This window comes from Rhinatrema bivittatum, chromosome 7 (genome assembly GCF_901001135.1).
Source record: "Rhinatrema bivittatum chromosome 7, aRhiBiv1.1, whole genome shotgun sequence".
NCBI lineage: Eukaryota > Metazoa > Chordata > Amphibia > Gymnophiona > Rhinatrematidae > Rhinatrema > Rhinatrema bivittatum.
The window spans coordinates 220,810,612-220,832,562 of NC_042621.1; the positions used below are offsets into that span (position 1 = coordinate 220,810,612).

General features: G+C 44.8%; 1 protein-coding gene across 1 annotated transcript in view; it reads left to right on the forward strand.

The window, feature by feature from the left end:
* The window catches only part of TNKS2 (tankyrase 2), a 195,548-nt gene that overhangs the window by 87,036 nt on the left and 86,561 nt on the right, over positions 1 to 21,951 (forward strand). Inside the window, exons 8-13 of the mRNA XM_029609867.1 lie at positions 6,467 to 6,653; positions 7,774 to 7,895; positions 15,883 to 15,974; positions 16,070 to 16,148; positions 17,589 to 17,760; positions 18,226 to 18,305. Coding sequence (XP_029465727.1) covers positions 6,467 to 6,653; positions 7,774 to 7,895; positions 15,883 to 15,974; positions 16,070 to 16,148; positions 17,589 to 17,760; positions 18,226 to 18,305 — 732 coding nt within the window. The remainder of the gene's footprint in view (positions 1 to 6,466; positions 6,654 to 7,773; positions 7,896 to 15,882; positions 15,975 to 16,069; positions 16,149 to 17,588; positions 17,761 to 18,225; positions 18,306 to 21,951) is intronic.

A 21,951-nucleotide genomic window follows, 5' to 3' on the forward strand; every position in this document is an offset into this window, starting at 1 on the left:
TTCCTACTGCAGAGCTCACAGGTCCTTGTGCAAGTCAATTTCGACATCTAGATGTTCGACTTGCTTTGTTGCTCTATCTTGAGGCTACCGATGGGTTCCGTCTGTCGGATCACCTTTTCGTTTTGTGGTATGGGGCAAAGAAGGGACAGTCAGTATCTAAAGCAACTATTGGTTAAAGGAGTCCATAGCATCGGCTTATATCGGGTCTGGTCGTCCAGTCCCGGAGAGCTTGAAGGCTCATTCTACTCGAACACAGGCAGCTTCATGGGTAGAGTGTCAGATGGTTTCCCCGCAGAAAATCTGTAGGGCGGCTACCTGGCGGTCTTTACTCACCTTTGCAGGACACTACAGACCTGATGTCCAAGATTTGGACACTGCCAGTTTCGGGGCTAGTGTCATCCGAGCTGGGCTCTCTTTCCCACCCTAATTAGGAGAGCTTGGGTACATTACTTCCTAATGATTTTCAATCAGTCACACAAACTTTAATTTTATCAACCCTGGATTATTGTAATTCGTTATATCTTGGCTTACCGCAATCAACAATTCATCCCCTTCAACTTGTCCAAAATGCTACTGCTCGATTTGTTATGTAATGTTTCACGTAGAGAACATATCACACAGACATTACAGTACCTTCATTGGTTGCCAATATCATTTCGTATAACATATAAAATTTTATCCATAATACATAACTTACTCCATAATGTTAATTCAGTCTGGTTATGTTCACTGCTAAGAATTTACAGACCATCTAGACAACTCCGCTCTCTCGACAAATGCATTCTGGAAATTCCTTCCATAAGATCTGTCAGTTTATCTTTAACAAGAAAACGTGCCTTTTCAGTAGCTGGTCCAACATTATGGAACTCTCTTCCAGACAATATTCGATTGACTGCAAACCGTAGAGAATTAAAAAAGCTATTAAAGTCTCACCTTTTTACCTGGGCTTATAAACTTACATTAATAAAAGTTAACCCATAATTCCTTAAGCACAAATTAAGAAATTTGTAATGTTTTAACTGTTGTATATTTATGTCTAACTGAATTATGTATGTTCTATTTGTAAACCGCCTAGACCAGTGGTCCCCAACCTTTTTTGCACCAGGGACCGGCTTCAAGAAAGACCATTTTTCCATGGCCCGGCAGGGTGGGGTGGGGGTGGGACAGGGGCGGGGCTTTGGTCATATGGGGCAGGGTTATGGAAGGAGTTGGATTTTAGTGTATACTCATCATTTAATAACGACATTTATAATGTGAATGTGACTCAGCTCATCATAGATTCTCACATGCATGACACACTGACCCATGATCGTCACGGGGCTAGATGTAAAAGTACAGTTTGCATCCACGGGAACCCCCCTGACCCACAATAATGGATGTAAAGCAGAATTATGACATTCCCCATACAACTCACCCTACAGAAAAGATATTCTGGTTCTGGTGTCATCTCAGTAACAGCAACTCAAACTCCTTCTACTTCCAGGCTCAATAGCCCTACTTATGAAAAGACAGCAGTTTACCACCAGTGCATGTCCTCTTGAGAAAACACAACAAATAAGACCGATACAAACGCTTACATGCTAGTAAAATATCTCATCTAGGTAACAGACACAGAACCGACCTAACATACTCCCAGGATCTGTAGTAATGCACATAAACTAATCCGCACACAGTTACACCTGTATTATGGAATACACTCAAACAGGAGCAACCCTATCTATGAAAAGGCAACATTACAAATATTAAATCAGGTCCTAAAAACCAATACACCTCTTATTAGGAACTAGCAAGCAGCTATACATCCCCACACAGAAATAATTGTAAAACTATACTAATAAGCAGAATAAATGTTTCAAAACAGCTATGAACAGAATAACATCCAACAATTAAAAACTCATAAAAACTATTAAACATTCTCCAAACACCAATAAAATATTTCAAAAAAACAGACATCACATAATTAAAATGGCAGTCAATCAAGAAAAATAAACTTAAAAAGCCACTTTTACTTACCCCCTCCAGCAGCTCTCCTACTCCCCTTCCATGCAGGCCATAGCACACACCAGAAGCAACAGTAGAAGCTAAGCTCTATACTCATGGTCCTCTTCCTTAGTGCCCATGTCTCTCTCACACACACACACACCATACCAGTCATGCCCCCATGACCAGTTTCTGTCTCTCACACACCAATCATCTCCCAAACAGTCTTTGGCACACACACCCAGTCACCTTCCTGAACAGTTTATCTCATTCCATACACACACAGGCTTCCCACTCCCGTGTTCTACTTACATATATATAGGCTTCTCACTCTCATAATCACTTTCTCTGTCTCTCTCACACACACACTCACCAGTCTCTCGCTCCCATGCTTGTTCTCTCCACATGCACAGGCTTCTCATTCCCATAATCACTTTCTTTCTCTCTCACACACACTCTCACTCACACACACACACACACACAGGCTTCCCACTCCCATGTTCTCTTTCAGATATACAGGCTTCTCACTCCCATGCTGTCTCACACACACCGAGGTTTCTTACTCCCATGCTCACTCTTCACATGCACAGGCTTCTCATTCCCATAATCACTTTCTCTCTGGTACACACACACCATGCTCACTCTCTTCACATGCACAGGCTTCTCATTCCCTGAATCACATTCACACACACCAGTCTCTTTCTCTCACACACCCTGTCACCTTACCAACCAGTCTCTCTCTCATGCATGCACACACACACACAGGCTTCTCACTCCCATGCTTTTTTTCACACACCCCCCCCCCCCCCCCCCCCAACACCAGGCTTCTTACGCCCCATGCTTTCTCACATACCCAGATTTCTCACTTCCGTGCTTTTTCTCTCACACATACACATCAGTCATCTCCCTGAGCAATCAGTTTCATTGTCTCTCACATATACACACACACATCAGCTCTCTGACCAGTTTCACTCAATCACACACAGGCAGGCTGGCTGGCTGCTTCACTCTCTTTCTCTCCCTCACTTCCTTCCCCCCCCCCCCCCCCCCCCCGAGCACAAATGGTAGCTGCAGCAGCCGCCTCCTCCAGCCCCCGCAAGCCAAGAAAGAAGAATCCCATCGGTCGCGGGAGGCTCATGCTGCTATCTCCTTTTCCCGATTACCGGCTGCTTTGATTGCTTGGGGGCCGATGCTGCTGCCGCCGCTGCTACTTTTCCACGCGGCACGGCCTTTCTCCTTCCCGTGCACCGCTCCTGTGTATCACTTCCTGTTCCGGGTCACGGGGGGGGGGGGGGGCAGGCGCGGGAAGAAGAAAAGGCCAGCCGCGTGTGCCACAGCTTCTTGCACCGCTGCCGTTCCCACTGGGCTTGAATGTGCTGATAGCCCGGCGGCAACGGCAGGAGGGAAGGAAGAGCAGCGGGAGAGACCGGGAGCACGCGACACATTTGCCGGTGCTTGGCGGTGCCGCGGACCGGCAAAAAACCCCCAACGGCCCAGTCCTGGTCTGCGGACCGGTGGTTGGGGACCCCTGGCCTAGACGGATGGTCTTCTACCCCTTTGTGCGGTATATAAAACATTTTAAATAAAATAAATAAAAAATCCCAACTGTCTGGACTGATCCGGGTACATACAGGGAAAGGAAAATTGGTCCTTACCTGCTAATTTTTGTTCCTATAGTTCCACGGATTAGTCCAGATGCCCGCCCATTGAGGGTTTTCCAGGTTGAGGGTGGAGAGCCTGCTCTCTCTGTACTGTACTGTTGATTCGTGCCTTTTTTTTTCTGAAGAAAAGTATAGGTTCTTCTAAGACCTTTGTTTCATGTTGTCAAAATTTTATTCTTCATCCTCTGCTCGTTCGGGGGGGGGGGGGGGGGTGGGCGGGGGTGGAGTCAGTTAAAAATGGTTATTCTTTAAAAAATTTTCTGCTTGGGTATGAACAAATACTGAGGAGCAGCAAGTGGCACAACCAGGTTAAGAGAGGACGCTCTTGAAGTTTATCTCTGTCTCCATCTGCTGGAAGGAAGGCAAAACCCAGCTATCTGCACTGATCCGTGGTACTACAGGAACGAAAATTAGCAGGTAAGGACCATTTTCCTATGACACAAAATTATGCAGAGTAGTTAAATCTCAAGCAGATTGTGATAAATGGCAGGAGGACCTTGTGAGACTGGAAGATTGGGCATCCAAATGGCAGATTAAATTTAATGTGGACAAGTGCAAGGTGATGCATATAGGGAAAAATAACTCTTGCTGTGGTTACACTATATTAGTTTCCACATTAGGAGTTAACACTCAGGAAAGAGATCTATGCGTCATAGTGGATAATACATTGAAATTGTCTGCTCAGTGTGCTGTGGTGGTCCAAAAAGCAAACAGAATATTAGGAATTATTAGAAAGGGAATGACGAATAAAATGCCTCTGTATCGCTCCATGGTGAGATCGCGCCTTGTATACTGAGTGCAGTTCTCGTCACCACATCTCAAAAAAGATATAGTTGCACTGGAGAAAGTACAGAGACGGGCGACCAAAATGATAAAGGGGATGGAATGGCTCCCCTATCAGGAAAGACTAAAGAGGTTAGGGCTATTCAGCTTGGAGAAGAGACAGCTGAGGGGGGGATATGATAGAGGTCTACAAACTCATGAAAAATCTTGAATGGGTATTTGTGAATTGGTTATTTACTGTTTCAGATAATACAAGGACTAGGAAGCACTGTATGAAGTTAGCAAGTAGCTCATTTAAAACAAATTGGTAAAAATTGTTTTTCACTCAACACATAAGTTCTGGAATTCATCAAAATGCGTTATGTTGTTAACACACGCGATAACGCATTAATGCATGTGTTAACCCCATTGTACCCTGTTATAGAGTCCATCAAGCTAGGGCGAGAGAACAATGTAGAAATGATGTCAAATCTTCACCGATGTGTACTGTGCAGTTCGTATGTCTCACTCTGCATGTAAAAGTTGTCCCTAAACCAACATCTCACCTCGAGCTATTAGCTGGCCCTTCTATAGAGATATCAGTAGTTGATTACTATGAAGGCCTTATAAATAGTCTCTCGCTCTCCGAACTGCTATGTTTCTGCTCAGTGTGGTAATTCTAAAAATTACCCTAAACACGCCCCTTTCTCTTACCACGGGTATTATCCGTGCAATTTTATAGCATTTTCATGAATCTGGGGTAAGTTTTGTACTGAGGCAATGGATGGTGTAGCGACTTGCCCATAGTCACAAAGAGCAGCAGTGGGATTCGAGCCCTGTCTTTCCCGGTTCGTAGCCCATTGCTCTAACTAGGCTTCTCTTCCACTTCTCATTGTATGTTAAGAATAGCATTTAATCAAGTAGAGTAAAAATGCTACAGAAACAAACTGGACTGTGTAATCTATGGATAGAAATTCCATGTGTGACAGGGAAGAGTATAGTAGATTTAAAACAAATTTAATAGTGGTTTTTTCTAGTCAGTACGCAATTAAACTGTGGAATGTGGTAGGATAGCTAAGTTTAAAAAAAAAAAATGTGGACAAGACATTGGAAGGCAGGTTTATTCAGTTACCCAGAAGGACCTAGGGATCACAACAGGAATAGATCTCCCCTTTAGGATCTGCTAGGAAGTGAACCTGATTTGTTACTCTTGCAGACAGGATGCTGGGCTCACTGGACCATTGGTCTGACTCTGCATAGTACCACTTCTGTAGTAAGTAAGAGAAATGTAGTTCCTAAACTGTGGGTCTCCAAATCCTTTTAGGTGGGTTTTATGATTAAACCCCACTGGAGACATTGAACCAAAAATCTTAAAGAGCACTACAGTAAGACAGTTGCTTACAAAGATTAATAAACCTCCAGCATAATATGTAAAACTGTGATTTAAAGTTAGGACTGGAGGAGTAGCCTAGTGGTTAGAGCAGTGGGCTATGAGTTTGAGTCCCGCTGTTGCTCCTTGTGACCTTGGGCAAGTCACTTTACCCTCCATTGCCTCAGGTACAAGCTTAGATTGGAAGCCCTCTGGGGATAGGGAAATACCTCCGGTACCTGAATGTAATCCACTTTGAAGCGCTAAAAAAAAAAAATTAAAAGTGCAAAAAGCGGAATATAAATTAAAGAAAAAAAAAATTGGCGAGCCTCAGGAGTTTGTAATCTTATGAACAAGCTGTAAAGAGAAAAATTATGAAACTGGAGAATAGATTGCTTATATTTTCAAATGAATGTTGGAGAAGGAATTTTAAATTTTATTATGAAGAGATTGTGTTTTTCTTCATATGAGACATACTTTGCATTTTGTGGTTTAATTTTCATTAGCCTAAAGATTATTTATATCCAAATTTCTTGTCTGTTTTCTAGTCATTATATATCATGTATATTTGTCATGTATGCTGCATGGAATAGATTTTTTTGTATAGTAAATATTGGGAGGGATATTATAATTCTTACTAGTTTTCATTGTAGCCATTCTCTGATTATATAACATATTTTGGATGTTTTTCCAGCATGGAGCATGTGTTAATGCAATGGATTTGTGGCAGTTTACTTCTCTTCATGAAGCAGCATCCAAGAACAGGGTGGAAGTTTGTTCTCTCCTTTTAAGCTATGGTGCAGATCCAATGTTGCTGAACTGTCATAATAAAAGTGCCATTGATTTGGCCCCAACACCTCAGTTAAAAGAGCGATTGGCATGTGAGTATAAAATAGTGCTTATAAAACCCATGAAGCTGATAGGTAACTGGCTATTTGGCCTGAACCTCCTGCGTAAAGGGGTCCTTGCATTTAAAAACTGCGACTACTAAACATTTAGATAGTGCTATAAGATGTATATGGCCCTATACAGAGAGAGAGAGTGAGAGACGTACATCTGGTCATTATTGGAGTAATGGGTTTTTGAAGTGTCTTGGAGAAAGTCCATTAGAGAGAAATTGGGGCTTCACTGAGAATTGTAAGGTATTTGCTTTCACTTGCATATGCATTTAAGCAGCTGTTCTACATATTTGCCTTCCCCCAAACCAAATACACATCATTTTTAACCCCCAAAAGAGATTAACAGTAGCTAGATTTTCAGAATGTCAACTGGCCTCTGTCTTGGCTCTGACATACCTTTTAGTCTTATTCCTAGGTTTCTTTTTTGTAGTGTAACTATTCATCTCCTAGTTCTATACTTTTATTTGGCTACAAAATGTGTACACGTTTTTGGTATGGCTGTGCCCTCCAGATTTTATTTCACCTCCATCTAATTCTGTAGCTATTTTTGTTTTGTGAGCCAGTTAGCTACCCTCATAGGGTTCTAATAAAGATTGGTACAGCAGTTTCCCAATATAATTGTGTTTTAGTGTTGAGAGTGTTCTGGTAGAAGGAAATTTAAAAAACTATAATAATTTCCTCAGAAGTAACATAAAAATTATGGAGAAGGGTGGTTGTAATTTTCTTTAACCTGCTAATACATTCTCTCTTTTAGAGAGTTGAATTAATATTGCTACTTTTTAAAGGTTTCACTGCTGGGGCCATTTCACTCATTTTTTTTATATAAACCAGTAGTACATTTGCTGTGGAGACCAAATCCCGGCTTTATATAAGGTATTGCATTAAAGGGAATTGGGGTGGTAGTCCATTCTTTGTTGAAATACTATTTCAAACAAATGAGAGCATATTAGTCATCCTTGTAGATTCCCCTCCATCAACAAAATGAAAGCTTGGCCATAGAATTGGTAAGCATCTTTTTTTTTAAGGTCTGTGGTACTTATTTGACTTTAGCGACTGGGTTTTAGCTTGCTGTCTTTTTTTTTTTTTTTTTTTTTTTTCATAGATGAATTCAAAGGTCATTCCCTGCTACAGGCTGCTCGGGAATCAGATGTAGCACGCATGAAAAAGCATCTGTCTTTGGAGATAGTGAACTTCAAGCACCCACAGACTCATGAAACAGCACTGGTGAGATTTTAGACATTTATTCATCTGTTGGCCAGCCTAAAACTTTAGTAAGACTCTGTTAACAAAAAATAATGCAGAGTCCATACTTCACACTCTGTGTCTTAGTGATCAGTTGAGATGTTGGGGAGGTTCATATCTGTATAACTTATTTTTTTGAATTAAGTATATAAAATGGAAATCATCCTCCTAGATGCTGGCGATCTTTTAAAGCTTCAGCCATTATATACAGTTGGATGACCATTCTTTCTGTGAAAGGCGAAATAGCGCACGTGCTGATTTGCAGATGATAGAGCAGTATGAGATAGAAAAGGCTGATGTGCACGGAACAAGAGCGGGATCTTGGGGTGATAGTTTCTGGCGATCTGAAGATAGTGATACAATGTGTCAAAGCGATAGCTAAAGCCAGAAGAATGCTGGGCTGTATAGAGAGAGGAATAATCAGTAAGAAAATGGAGGTGTTGATGGCTTTCTACAGGTCCTTAGTGAGGCCTCATCTGGAGTACTATGTTCAGTTCTGGAGCCTTTATCTCACAAGGGATAACGACAGAATGGAGGCGGTCCATAGGAGGGCTCCTAAAATGGTGTGGGGTCAGTATCAGAAAACCTATGAGGAGAGACTGAAGGATATGAATATGTAAGAGAGGAAGTGCAGGAGTGATATGATACAGACCTTCAGATACCTAAATGTTTTAATGATGTGCAAACGTCAAACCTTTTCCTTTGGAAAGAAATCAGTAGAACTAAGGGTCATGAAATGAAACTCCAAGGAGGACGCCTCAGAACCAGTGTCAGAAGATATTTCTTCACGGAGGGTAGTGGATGACTGGAATGCCCTTCTGGAGGAGATGGTGAAAACCAAAACAGTGAAAGAATTCAAAAGGACATGGGATAAATACTGTGGATCCCTAAAGGCAAAAGGATGGAAATGAAGAAAAGAGTGCATGGAATAACTTGATGATGTGGCTCTAATTCTCCTAGGACAAGCAGGATGGCTGAGACCATTCCCTTCCAACTCCTCACAGAGGAAGATGTTCGACACAAGATGCTGGAAGTTCTCCAGTTGTCGATGCGACAAAGGAAGTGGTGGCTGTCCCAGTCCATGAGATCTTCAAGGAACTTTCCTGAGTATTTGAGAACGTCTGGTGTCAGTTCCTCCTGTCAGTAAGAAGGCAGATGCCATCTATTTGGTTCAACAGGCATTGGGATTTGAGAGACGCCACCTCCCTCACCAATTGGTGGGGGTGGAGTCCGCAATTAAAAAAAAAAAAAAAAAGCCAAGCACTCCCACACCCATGCCTCCAGCCCTCCGGGTCAAGATCACAGGGAGCTGGATGACCTCGGTAGGAAGGTGTTTCAGGGCGCTATGCTTATCACCTCCTACCAATTGTATATGACCCAATACAATTGGAACCTGTGGAAACAGGTCCAGGAACTGGCGGGAGCGCCTGCCGCAGCAGCAGCAGGAGGTGTTCTCTGCTGTGGTACAACAGGGTCTGGAGGCAGGAAAACACAAGGTGAGATCCACCTATGATGTTTTTGAAACAGCGGCTAGGGTGTCTGCAGTGGGCATTGGCACCTGTAGGATGACCTGGCTACGGACATTCATCTGTAGGTCCAGGAGAAGCTAGCTGATCTGCCCTGTACAGGAGAGAATCTCTTCGGGGGAAAAAGGTCAGGGATTTGGTAGCCCAACTGAAGGATCATCATGAAGACCCTTCAACAGCTATCGGCTAGTGCGTCCGATCTGCCATCCTCCTTCAGGAAGGCCTCTCGACTAAGCTCAAGAAAATTCTATCGGCAAAGGAAGTATTACTCTCCCGCCTCTCAAACTTTGAGCCCCAGAGCTGGTTCCAGAGGTCGTTCGCGCCAGCCACGTGCCCCCAGGAAGCCCCCCAGCAGACCCCCACAATGGGGTTTTGACTGGAGGTGAGGGAGCTTGTCAGTCCGCCATACCACTGGCAGCATGCCCCCCTGTAGGAGATAGGCTGCTTCACTTCGCCCATTGCTGGCCGCACATCACGTCAGACCTGTGGGTTCTTGCACTCATTTGCCAGGGTTGTCAGCTGAATTTCAGGGGTATCCCTGTGGACTTTCCCTCATGTCCATCATGGGGTTCATCTGCTCTACCAGAAGTACTTCGGACAGAGCTCTCTGCCCTTATAATGGCAGGCGCGGTGGAACCCATTCCCCTCCGCCAACATGGCCGAGGGTTCTACTCGAGGTATTTCCTGATACCAAAGAGAATTGGGGGCTTGCACCCCATTCTCGATCTCAGAGCTTTGAACAAATTCCTTCAGAGGGAAAAGTTCAAAATGGTTTCTCTGGGAACCCTGATCCCACTCCTCCAGAAAAGGAGACTGCCTCTGCTCCCTCGATCTCAAGGATGCCTATGCCTACATTGCGATCTTCCCAAGCAACAGGAAATATCTTTGCTTTGTGGTGGGTCAGGCTCATTACCTATATCAAGTACTGCAGTTTGGTTTGGCCACAGCTCCTCGGGTCTTCACCAAGTGCTTGGCGGTGGTGGCGGTGCACCTCAGACGTCAGGGGGGGTACATATGTTCCCCTACTTGGATGACTGGCTGGTCAAAAGTGCCTCCCAGCAGGCAGCGCTGCATGCCCTGAATCTCACCATGCGAGTGCTGCTATCTCTGGGGTTTGTCATCAACTACCATGCAACTGCAAGGTGAGCAATTTCTGTTCCCTGTTCAGGACAGATGGACAACCAGTGACGGATGCTTTTGCCCGTCATTGGGGCACAGTGCTCCTGTACACATATCCTCCTCTTCTGCTAATCATGAGGACTCTCTTGGAGCTCCAGCAGGACTGGGGGACCATGATCCTCGTGGCCCTGTACTAGCCCAGGCAAGTCTGGTTCCCTCTCCTCCAAGACCTGTCGATCGGAGATCCTATCAATTTGGGGACTGCACCCGATCTGATAACACAGGATCATGGCAGGCTGCGCCATCCGAACCTCTGGGCATTAGCCTCAACGGTCTGGAGGTGTTGAGCGCTTAGACCTGCAGACCCTTCACTTGTCTGACACTTGTCTCAGGTGCTGGTTGCTTACAGGAAGCCTTCCACAAGGAAGTCTTATTGATTTGAAGTGGAGAAGGTTTTCTGTTTGGAGTAAGGGACATGGCTTAGATCCATTCACCTGTCCCATTCTGAGATTCTTGGACTATTTATAGCACCTCTCCTAGGCTGAGCTTAAAACCACCTTGTTCAGAGTCCATCTGAGTGCCGTCAGTGCTTACCATCAAGGTGTCACTGACATGCCTATCTCTTCAGCCCATAGTAGGTCACTTTATGTGGGGCCTGCTTCAGTTGACATCCTCTCTCTGGCCTCCTTTTGTGTCCTCAGCGTTGTTAGCATGGCTCATGCGCCCTCCATTTGAGCCTATGCGCTCCTGTGATCTGAAATTTCTCACTTGGAAAGTTCTGTTCCTGGTGGCGATCATCTCAGTTCACAGGGTTAGTGAGCTTTTGTACCCGCCCTACACAAAATTCTTTCGTGACCGGTTGGTGGTCCGTATGCATCCCAAGTTCCTGCCTAAGGTGGTGACCGATTTCCACCTCAATCAGTCCATTCTGCCCACCTTTTTCCTGAGGCCCCATTCACATGAGGGTGAACGGACTCTATACACCCGTTGCATTGCAGGAGGTCCTTAGCCTTCTATTTAGAATGCACAGCAGGCCACAGGCAGTCTACTCAGCTCTTCATCTCTTTTGATAAGAATAGATTGGGAGTTGTGGTGGGCAAAAACTCTTCAATTGGCTAGGAGATGGTTGGCAAGATAGTAGCTTCAACCAATCTGTCCTTCACACCCTCTTCCAGGCTTAAACCCAACTCTTCTTATCTAAGGCTCTTTGTTTGGGGCCAGGCTGACCACCGGTCTTCCCAACTGCACCGCAGTTGTTTTGGGCCCCGATGGCACCTGTTTTTCAGTGCAGATTGGTCGTGTATGTTTCCAGGAGCAGCCTGTAGCTTGGTATTCACCTATCTGTGAGGACTACCATCCTGCTTGTCCTAGGAGAAAGAGTTGCTTACCTGTAACAGGTGTTCTCCTAGACAGCAGGATGTTAGTCCTCAGAAAACCCGCCTGCCTCCCCCTGGCGTTGGGTTCTTCTGCATTTTGCTGTTTTATTTTTTTTGCTCATGAATTCTATATTATGAGACTGAAGAGGGACTCCACATGGAAGCGCAGATGCCACCCATCTATGAGGACTAACACCCTGCTGTCCTAGGAGAACCAATAAGCCTTAATTGCTCTCTGCTTCATCGGCAGGGGGATAAGGGGAATTGTATTCGTTCGACAACCAAGGGCCTTGACTTTTACAGTCTGGGGAAACAATTATGGGGGCAACTTGCTGAAGCAACAGTTGCTACCCTAAACCAATAAGACTGATTCTTTGATGCAACTCAAGCATTGTTCTCTGCTTCAACAGCAAGGCATAATAAGGAATTGGATTCAAACAGCAACCAACGAGGGCCCTGACTTTTATGGTCTGGGAAACAGATAAGCATGGGGTAACCTACACGGCACAACAGTAACAGATACTACCATAAGCTTACTGGGCAGACTAGATGGACTATTTGGTCCTTTTCTGCATAAAGATTTTGCTATTGTGTTCAAACATCATGATGTGAAGTGCTGTGGAGATTTTTTTTTTTTGTAATTTCTTGTTATGCCTATGGGAAAAATATCTGAAAATGGGGCATGGATACTAAAATTCATTGTAAACTCTCCATTTCTCTGTCTACATACAAGCATGAATTAGTCATAACTCATAGGTGACAGCATTAACACAGACCCACTCTTCGAGTTCAGTTCCTGGATTTGCTGATCAATCTTTCCAAATTCTGTCCAAATTCTGTCCCAGAGAATTGAGTTCATAATAGCCTGGATAGACTTGCTCCAAAAGAGCATTTCTCCCTGTCGAAAGACCGCATTGCTGATGGGCCTAGTTTGGTCCATGGGCCAAACCTTGCCCAATAGCATGCTTTTTTTCAGCTTGCCTACCTAATAACTTCTGCTCCATTATTTCCAGCCCACTAGTGCCTTGAAATGATTGTCAACAATGGCCAAACATTACACGTTGCAGGCCTTTATAGATGATGTGGATGTTGGCAACTGATAGTGGATTCACTTAGTCATTCTCCTCAAACTTTTACTCATAAGTAGCATTGCCATAAGTCCAGGTTTTCCTGGACACTTCCTGTTTTTAACAGCACCTGGGGATCATTGGGTGCTGCTGCCTGTTGAACCAGAGCAAGAGTAGGCATGGCACACTTATCTCTCTCCATGTTGCTGTCACCTGTTTGCTGTGGCAGCCAAGGGCTGACCAGTAGAGGGCAGCAGACATGACAGCATGCAGAAAGACTTAACCCTCCCACCCCTTATCCAATGGTGGCAGTGATAGGACCCAAGGAAACCATTTCCTGATGGGGCCTCTCTGTAGCTGCGTGTGTGCTTGCTTGCTATCTCTCATTCCACTTCTTCCAGTACCGTGTAGCTTAGCTAAAGATTTTTTAGTCATGCAACTATGATAATTTGGCGCATGTGCAGTTCTTGCAGGCTGTTGCTTGTCACCTCCCACAGCATTCAGGAGATGAGGGGGCCCAGGAGTACTGAAACCTCAAGACTGTGATCCGAAGTGACTGGGAGATATGGGGGAGAAAATATTGCTGCTTCAGTTTAACGTACTGGCTGAAAGATTGATCACTTGTACTCCTTTGAATTTCTCTGAATGACCTGCCGATATTGTTTCTTTTATCATCTTTGTGCCCCAGGATTTGAGTTTCTCTTGATTTTGTTTGTGGTCTACCATTTTTAATATCTTTTTTTGCCATTTTTGGTGCTGCTTTAGTCCTCTCATTGTACCATGGAGTATAATTTCCAGTGTACCTCTATCCCTGGTACAGCTGAGCATCAGTAATGTGGCCCTTTTTAAAACAAAGTTTGCCCACTCTGCTCTAACTAGTCTACATATGTGTGGCCTTCAGTGGACACTCTGAAGCCAGTGGATCGGCTCTATTAATTATCCCACCAAATCTCTGATTTCTGAAATAAGAGCATCACTTTAATGGCAGATGAACCCATAAGTTCATCTTCGTGCAAAGCATTTCAGTGTATCAAATGAACCCTGTCTTCTTGAGTCCTCCATCAAGGGGTGGGAGGCAAACACTGGAGCAGCATGGATCCAAGGATAGTGGCACCTAGAGGGAATTGTCAGCAAATCAACCTTCTGAAGCCGCAAGCCATCCACTATTCTCGTAGGGCTTTCTCTCTACTTCTTTTGAGCAAGAGAATAATGATCCAGAGAGAGAACCAGGTAGCTATATTCTGCATAAGCAAAAAGGGAGGCACTGGCTCGTACACCCTTTGCTAGGACTTAAGCATCACAGTGCCAATGCTCAAGTAATTTACCTTCCAGAGATTCTAAATAGGTTGGTGGTTCTTGGTTCAAGAGGTCATAGATGACTTTCAGTTTCTGGAGAACACCAATGATCAACCTATTTGCATCAAAGGGCAACAGAAAGGTTGGAGTTCTGCTTCATGTATCCAAGCAAATACAGATCGGCTCTTGATGCTTTTGTGCTAAACTGGAGCTCCAGTCCACTCTACATACCTACCGATTCCTTTTATTGTTAGGATTGTCCAGAAGGCTTTTCAAGACAAAGCGAGGTTAATCCTTATTGCACTAGCCTAGCCATGGAAGATGATGTATTTATATCTCATCCATCTTTCAATTCAGTCTCTAGTTCCTTTGCTTGGATAAGGAGGGCACTATTTTACTGCTTCTTATTGGTCTAACTACTGTTTTTGATTTGGTTGACCATTCTAATTTGTCATATCGCTATGAATAGCTTGGTGTGAAGAGGCAAGCAATAAAATGGACAAGCTTTCTTCAAGATTGAGAGCAGATGATGGTGTTTCATGGGAAGAAGTCCTAACCGAGAGAAGTGAAACTGGGAGTTCCTCAAGGCTCATCCTTGTCATCAATACTTTTAAATGTATTTTTAGCTCCTTTAGGGAACTTGATCCGTTCATTTGATTTTAGTCCATTTATTTATGTGGACGATTTACTGATTGTGGCTTTATTAGGAAGGAATACTAATGAGGCAATCTCTCAATTGAATTCATGTTTATAGGCAGTGGTGCTTTGGTTGAGAGACTATAATTAGTTATTAATATTGCAAAAACTGAAATGTTACAAGTTGGAGTGGGGATATCCCTAAGTCTCCCGGGTTAGGTGCAGTTGAATTGATCCTAAAAGAAAAAGTGAGATCATTGGGGATGGTCTTAGATTCTCAGCTTACTTTAGAAAAACATGTTGCACAGGTAGCTCTTAACACCTATTTTAAATTGAAATTGGTGAGACATCTGAATTATTTGAAACTCCCTGTTTTTTAAAATGTGTAACCTCCCTCCCCCAAGCTCTGTCTCTCTCACCCCTCCTCCCCCTCCCTTCTGTCTCACACATACTCCCCTCCCCTCTCTCTCACACACACACACCGTCTGCATGACTCCTGCTCCAGACCTAGCTTAAGCAGGCGTAAAATGCAGCAGCCCTGCAGAGCAAATGAGGAGGAGACTGCATACTGTGGGACTGAAAGAGAGAAGGCAGATGGCAGTATGTACATGTGGTCTGGCCAATTGCAGTAGGAGGCACCGTGTGGGCCCAAGCAGAAGAGAGAGGAGTCTACAACGATCGGAATTGGGGACAGCGGGACTCCAGCAGCAGTAGTTCTTTCCTCTGCTGTCCGTTAATAGCAGGCATGCACTGCTGTTCTGTAATGTGCAATGTTCTGGATATTAGTACCAGTTAGCAAAGAAGCATTGTTTTAGAATTTGATTGTACTGGCCAGATACTACATTACAAACCAAGTGATATTTTTTTTTATAATGCAATTTCTGGGGAAATTAAGAAAACAGTATGTTGTACAAAATCATTATTTAAAAAAAGTATTTTCATTGTTTAGCACTGTGCTGCTGCTTCTCCATATCCCAAGAGAAAACAAGTATGTGAACTGCTTCTGAGGAAAGGAGCAAATGTCAATGAAAAGACAAAAGAGTAAGCATCTTACTTCTAATCATATATTATCTTACATTTGCACTTAATAGCTTGCCACTGATTGCTGTATGCTTTTTTTTCTCTTTTTAATAAAGCTTCTTAACACCACTCCATGTAGCCTCAGAAAAAGCTCACAATGATGTTGTTGAAGTGCTGGTGAAATATGAAGCAAAGGTTTGTATACTACTTGTATTACAATCGTAAAAATGGCATATATGACTGCTCATGTCCATTTGTTACACTAGATGTGCACAGATGTTCATGTGCACATAACATTTTTATTACATTTTGGCTTTTTACATACCCTTATAAGTAGCTTTATAGAATTTGGCAGTGTTTCAGGCAAACTCTGAAGAGGTTCTTGTGTATGCACTCTTACGCTTTTGGCATCCTTTGAAAGCATTTCAGCATAGCTGGCCAAAATTATGCTGTTCTGAAATGTTTCAACACTGTGTTGTACTGTTTCAATAGGAGGACAAAATGACTTTCAAATAAGTCATTTTGACCTTTTGAAACAGTATTTATCATCACAGGTTGTTGTAGGTGGTGTGCCCAACTGTGCTCTTAACCTCTCTTGCTGGGGTTCCCAAATCTGGCCTGATGACCCCACAGCCAGTCAGGGTTTCAGGATATCTGCAGTGAATATGCTTGAGATCAGTTTGCATATATTTTTCTCATGCATAAGAACATGCCATACTGGGTTAGACCAAGGGTCCATCAAGCCCAGCATCCTGTTTCCAACAGTGGCCAATCCAGGCCATAAGGACCTGGCAAGTACCCAAAAACTAAGTCTATTCTATGTTACCATTGCTAATGGCAGTGGCTATTTTCTAAGTCAACTTAATAGCAGGTAATGGACTTCTCCTCCAAGAACTTATCCAATCCTTTTTTAAACACAGCTATACTAACTGCACTAACCACATCCTCTGGCAACAAATTCCAGAGTTTAATTGTGCCTTGAGTAAAAAAGAACTTTCTCCGATTAGTTTTCAATGTGCCACATGCTAACTTCATGGAGTGCCCCCTAGTCTTTCTATTATCCGAAAGAGTAAATAACCGATTCACATCTACCCGTTCTAGACCTCTCATGATTTTAAACGCCTCTATCATATCCCCCCTCAGCCGTCTCTTCTCCAAGCTGAAAAGTCCCAACCTCTTTAGTCTTTCCTCATAGGGGAGCTGTTCCATTCCCCTTATCATTTTGGTAGCCCTTCTCTGTACCTTCTCCATCGCAATTATATCTTTTTTGAGATGCAGCAACCAGACCAGATGCGGCATGTTTTTTGGATATCCTGAACATGGGTTTGTGATCTCAGGCCCTAATGTCATCAACTCATTTTATAAAGAGAGCCAGAGGCCCAGTCATAATAGCGTAGTGCTGACACTGGTCTGGGTTTAATTTCATGTCTTATCCTATATCTTAAAGATTCTGGACTATTGTGCCAAATTACTTAACCACTCAGCTTATTAAATATTTTAAAAAGCAGCAGGAGGTGAAATCCCAGCCAGCATGACATAGTAAATATTTTCCCACAAAAAGCATTATTTAATATCTGAAGAAAAAGGCATCTCTGTTTCAAAAGATCTGGTTAAAAGGATTTTTTTTTTTTTTAGGTGAATGCCTTGGATAATCTTGGACAGACGTCGCTACACCGAGCAGCTCATTGCGGTCATCTACAGACTTGCCGATTGTTACTAAATTCTGGGTGTGATCCTTCAGTAGTGTCACTGCAGGGCTTCACGGCTCTACAGATGGGAAATGAGACTGTACAGCAGATACTACAAGGTACTGTGCAGATCTCACAAAACCAGATAGTCTTATTTTCTGTTCTTATAGGAAGCAGCTCAGGGCAGGTTTGGCAGAAGGGCAGCCCATGCCAAGAAGCAGCTCTGAATGATTCATCTGTGTTTTCAGTTCATTGCTGCACATAAACTAGTTTATACAGTAGCTGCTGTGGCAATGCAGATAGAATGTAGTGCTTTAGAGAGATATTTCTAATATGACTTGGTTGATCAGAAATATTAACTTAATTGTGGTGGTTGCATATATATTGCATTAGGGGTCCTAAGTATTTTGTCTCTAGTACTCTGGTGGGCCAAGTAGCAGAAGCACAGATGAATTCAATTTGGCTGCTGGCTATCTTCATGGATTGTTAACAGTAGTACCACCATGTCTAGATTACCTTGCTCATGGATTTATTTTTAGCAATTTTTTTTGTATTATCCTGATGTCATTTATTTTGATCACCAGAGGGTATCCCTGTAAGCAATTCAGATGCAGATCGACAGTTATTGGAAGCTGCAAAGGCTGGAGACTTAGAAACTGTAAAAGTAAGTTGAAAGTTAATTTGTTTGAATTCACCTTTCCTTTTATGTGTACGTATCTCTACATTAACTGAGAAAACTCATATTAGAAGCTATTTTGTTGATAGTGTTTGTATACTAGAGGAACTCTTGCAGCTGCTCCCTGGTAAGCTCTACGGGAGGCAAGAGGACAGTCAAATATATCACACCTAGAATAAAGCCCCAAATTTTTGTAGAAATTAACTTTCCTGTTCGTACCTCATATCAGTCCAGACGAGTATATTTATGCTCCCTACCAGCAGATGGAAGTAGAGAACAAAACTTTGAGGCACTGCTACATAACCGAGAATGCCACCTGCAGTCCCTCATTATTTCTCTGTCTCCAGCAAATGGTAGAGGTGCATACCTGCAGTCTGGAGGTATGGTTTTAAAATAAAGAGAAGAGGATCAGAAGAAGATTTAGCTCCCCGAGGTGTTAGGTTCCTTCGTTGGACCATCCCTCGGGTAGAGCAGGGCGAGCGGGGGGATTGGCAATCCCTGTCAGAACGCAGCCCTTTTTTGACAGGGGGGGGAGGGGTAGATAGCCAGGGGCCCTGGTTTCCTCTCCCCCTCTGGGTCTTTCGCTTCCTCAATGTGCCTGGTTCCTCAGCGGGTAGCCTCCAGAAGCAGGAGAGTAGTCTTTCCCTCCTGTTTTTCTTTAGGCCCTGTTTCTTTAAAAAAAAAAAAAAAAAAAAAAGCAGAAACTGGGAGGCTACAACAGTGTGCAGGCCTATGGAGCAGGTAAGTTTTTTGTTTTTTTTCTCTGCCGGGAGGCAGGCAGGAGGGAGCAGGCCGAATTGCCTGCCTTTATCAGGGTCAGGTAGTGCTGTATTTCAGCACCCGCACAGCGATCAGTGTGATCGCTGCTGCAACATTTATTTTTAGGCCTGACCACATGTGCAAGCCTGACTGCCCCAACATGCTGGCTCCTGTTCAGTGCGGCAGACTTTGCTGTGGGCTGAGGTACTCTTGCCTCGATGCGGCCTCATTTTGCCACGATTGCACTTCGGGGGGCCAGGACCCCTGTGGAGTGGTGAAAAAGTGCTGGCAACTAGGTCTGCTCCGGGGGGGGGGGAGGCAGAGGAGCCGGTCGCCATTTTGGCAGCACATGCAGAAGTGCAGGGTGCCATGTCTGAGCCCCGTAATTCCTCTCGCACGCATTTTCCTGTGGGAAAGGACCCTGCTGGTGGCAAAGGATGGAGTGGGGTTTGGGAGGGAGTCTATCAGGACTATTCCTTTTCAGACCCGGAGGCCTTTTCCACAGGTTTTGTGCTTCTCCTTCATAGGGCTTATTCCAGAAGGAGTTAGGGGCGAAGAGGCTTTTGCCTAGCAAGTCCCGGATGGCCAAGAGGGCATGTGGAGTCAGGAGGAATCCTGCGGATGCTGGGTCTCAGGCAAACCTCGGAAGAGGGCGATTCGTCAAATAGCCTGGATAATCATGAGCAGCTCCAAGGGGGTCTGGTGGCACTGGACAAGGGACCCTGTTAGTGACCTGGAGGATCCCACTCAGAACCTGGCTCGAGATCCATTAGGGGTCTTGGTGGATCCCATGCAGGATCTGGATGCTCAGGACCCGGAGACTATTCCATTCGCGGAAGGAGATGACCCACATGTGGTCCGGCTGTTCCGAAGAGAGGAACTGGGTCCGTTGATTCCCCAGGTGCTGGAGGAGCTCTGCATCAAAGATGTCCAGGAAGACTCAGGCATGGAAGGATTGCATCCTCTCCTGGAGGGATTGCAGGAACCCCCTACCACTTTTCTGTTACTGAAGCAGGTGAAGAAGTTAGTGGATAGTGAGTAGGAATCTCCCAAGGGGGGGGCCTGAAGGTCACGAAAGTTATGGGGAAATTATATCCCTTGCCGGAACAGACCTTGGAGTTATGGAGAATTCCCAAGGTGGATACAGCCGTTTCAGCAGTCACTAAGAAGACTACCATCCCGGTGATGGGGAGCGGTGGCTCTCAAGGATATCCAGGATAGGAAGCTGGAGATTCTGATCAAGCGGATTTTTGAAGTCTCAGCTTTGGCCCTTCGAGCAGCAGTGTGCGGAAGTCTGATGCAGAGAGTCTGTTTGTCCTGGGTGCAGAAGGTGCATGACAACCATTCTGGAACAGCATCTGAGGCAGTGCAGGCAGCATGTTTAGAGGCGTGAGTGGCCTATGTGGCTAATGCTTTGTATGACATGGTCTGGACTTCTATCAGGAGTTATGGTCTCATCGGGAGCGGCGTGCAGGCTCTTGTGGCTGCAAAATTGATAGGTGGATGTGTGGTCTAAGGCCCAGCTGTCTAACCTCCCTTTCAGGGGGAAGCTCTTCTTCGGGAAGGATTTGGAGAAGCTCGTGAAGCAGTTGAGTCGAAAGGCAATAAGTTACCTGAAGACAGGAAGGGTCCTAAGACGTCCTTTTTACAATGAGCCCGTTTTCGAGAGGCTAGGAGATTTCAAGCAGGCAGAGCCCCCCTACACAAGCTTCACAGAAAACAGTTCAGGCAGACAGCAGCCCTTTTGGAATCAGTTCAGGTCTCTTAGGGGGATCGGAAGTAAGGTCGGCCAATGAAGGTGTGAGGATCCTGTCTCTCTTTTTATGAAGAGTGGACCAAAACAACGTCAGACCGGTGGGTCCTGGAGGTGATAAGAGACAGTTGCACCTTAGAATTTTCTTGGCCACTCAGGGACACCTTTATAGTCTCCCTCTGTGTCTCCCGGAGCAAGCGGGAGGCGGTGTGGGACACGCTTCAGTGCTTACAGCTTCTACGTGCCATTGTTCCGGTGCCCCTTCAGTGAGGGCAGGGCAGGTATTCAGTGTACTTCGTGGTGCCAAAGAAGGGAAGGGACCTTTCGACCCATTCTCAATCTGCAGAAGGTGAATGCTGCCCTCCCAGGTGCCGTGGTTTTGGATGGAGTCACTGTGCACAGTGATTGCGGTGATGCGCAAAGGGAAGTTTTTAGCATCCCTGGATCTGTCAGAGGCCTACCTTCATAATCCTATTCGACCTGAGCATCAACATTTTCTGAGATTCATGGTTCTGGGAGAACATTTCCAGTTCCGGCTCTTCCCTTTAGGTTAGAGGCTGTGCTGTGCACGTTCACAAACGTGATGGTAGTAGTGGCGGCGGTGGCTCTCGGGAAGGAGGGCATCTTGGTACACCCTTACCTGGACGATTAGCTCATTTGAGCAAAATTGGAGGTAGAGTGTGGCCGCTCAGTCCAGTGGGTGCTCCAGCTTCTGGGAGCATTGGACCAGGTGACGAACATCACAAAGAGTCATCTGAAGCCGACTCAGTCCTTGGAGTATCTGGACATTTGCTTCGATACCCAACTGGGATAGGTGTTCCTGACTTTGGAGAGAGTCCTCAAGCTGCAGAGTGAGGTGCTTCAGTTGCAGAGCATGGCGGTGCCCAGGGTCTGGGATTACCTGCAGGTCCTGGGGTCATAGCTTCTATGCTGGATTTAGTGCCATGTGCTTTTGCTTACATGCGGCCTCTACAGGTGATGCTGTTATCCTGATGGAATTTATTGCCAGAGGATGCCAGATCCAGTCTCGTGGTGGCTGTCACGGCACAATCTCGAGAAGGGAATGGATCTGGAAATGCTTGACTGGGTACTTGTAAGCACAGATTCTAGCCTCTCTGATTG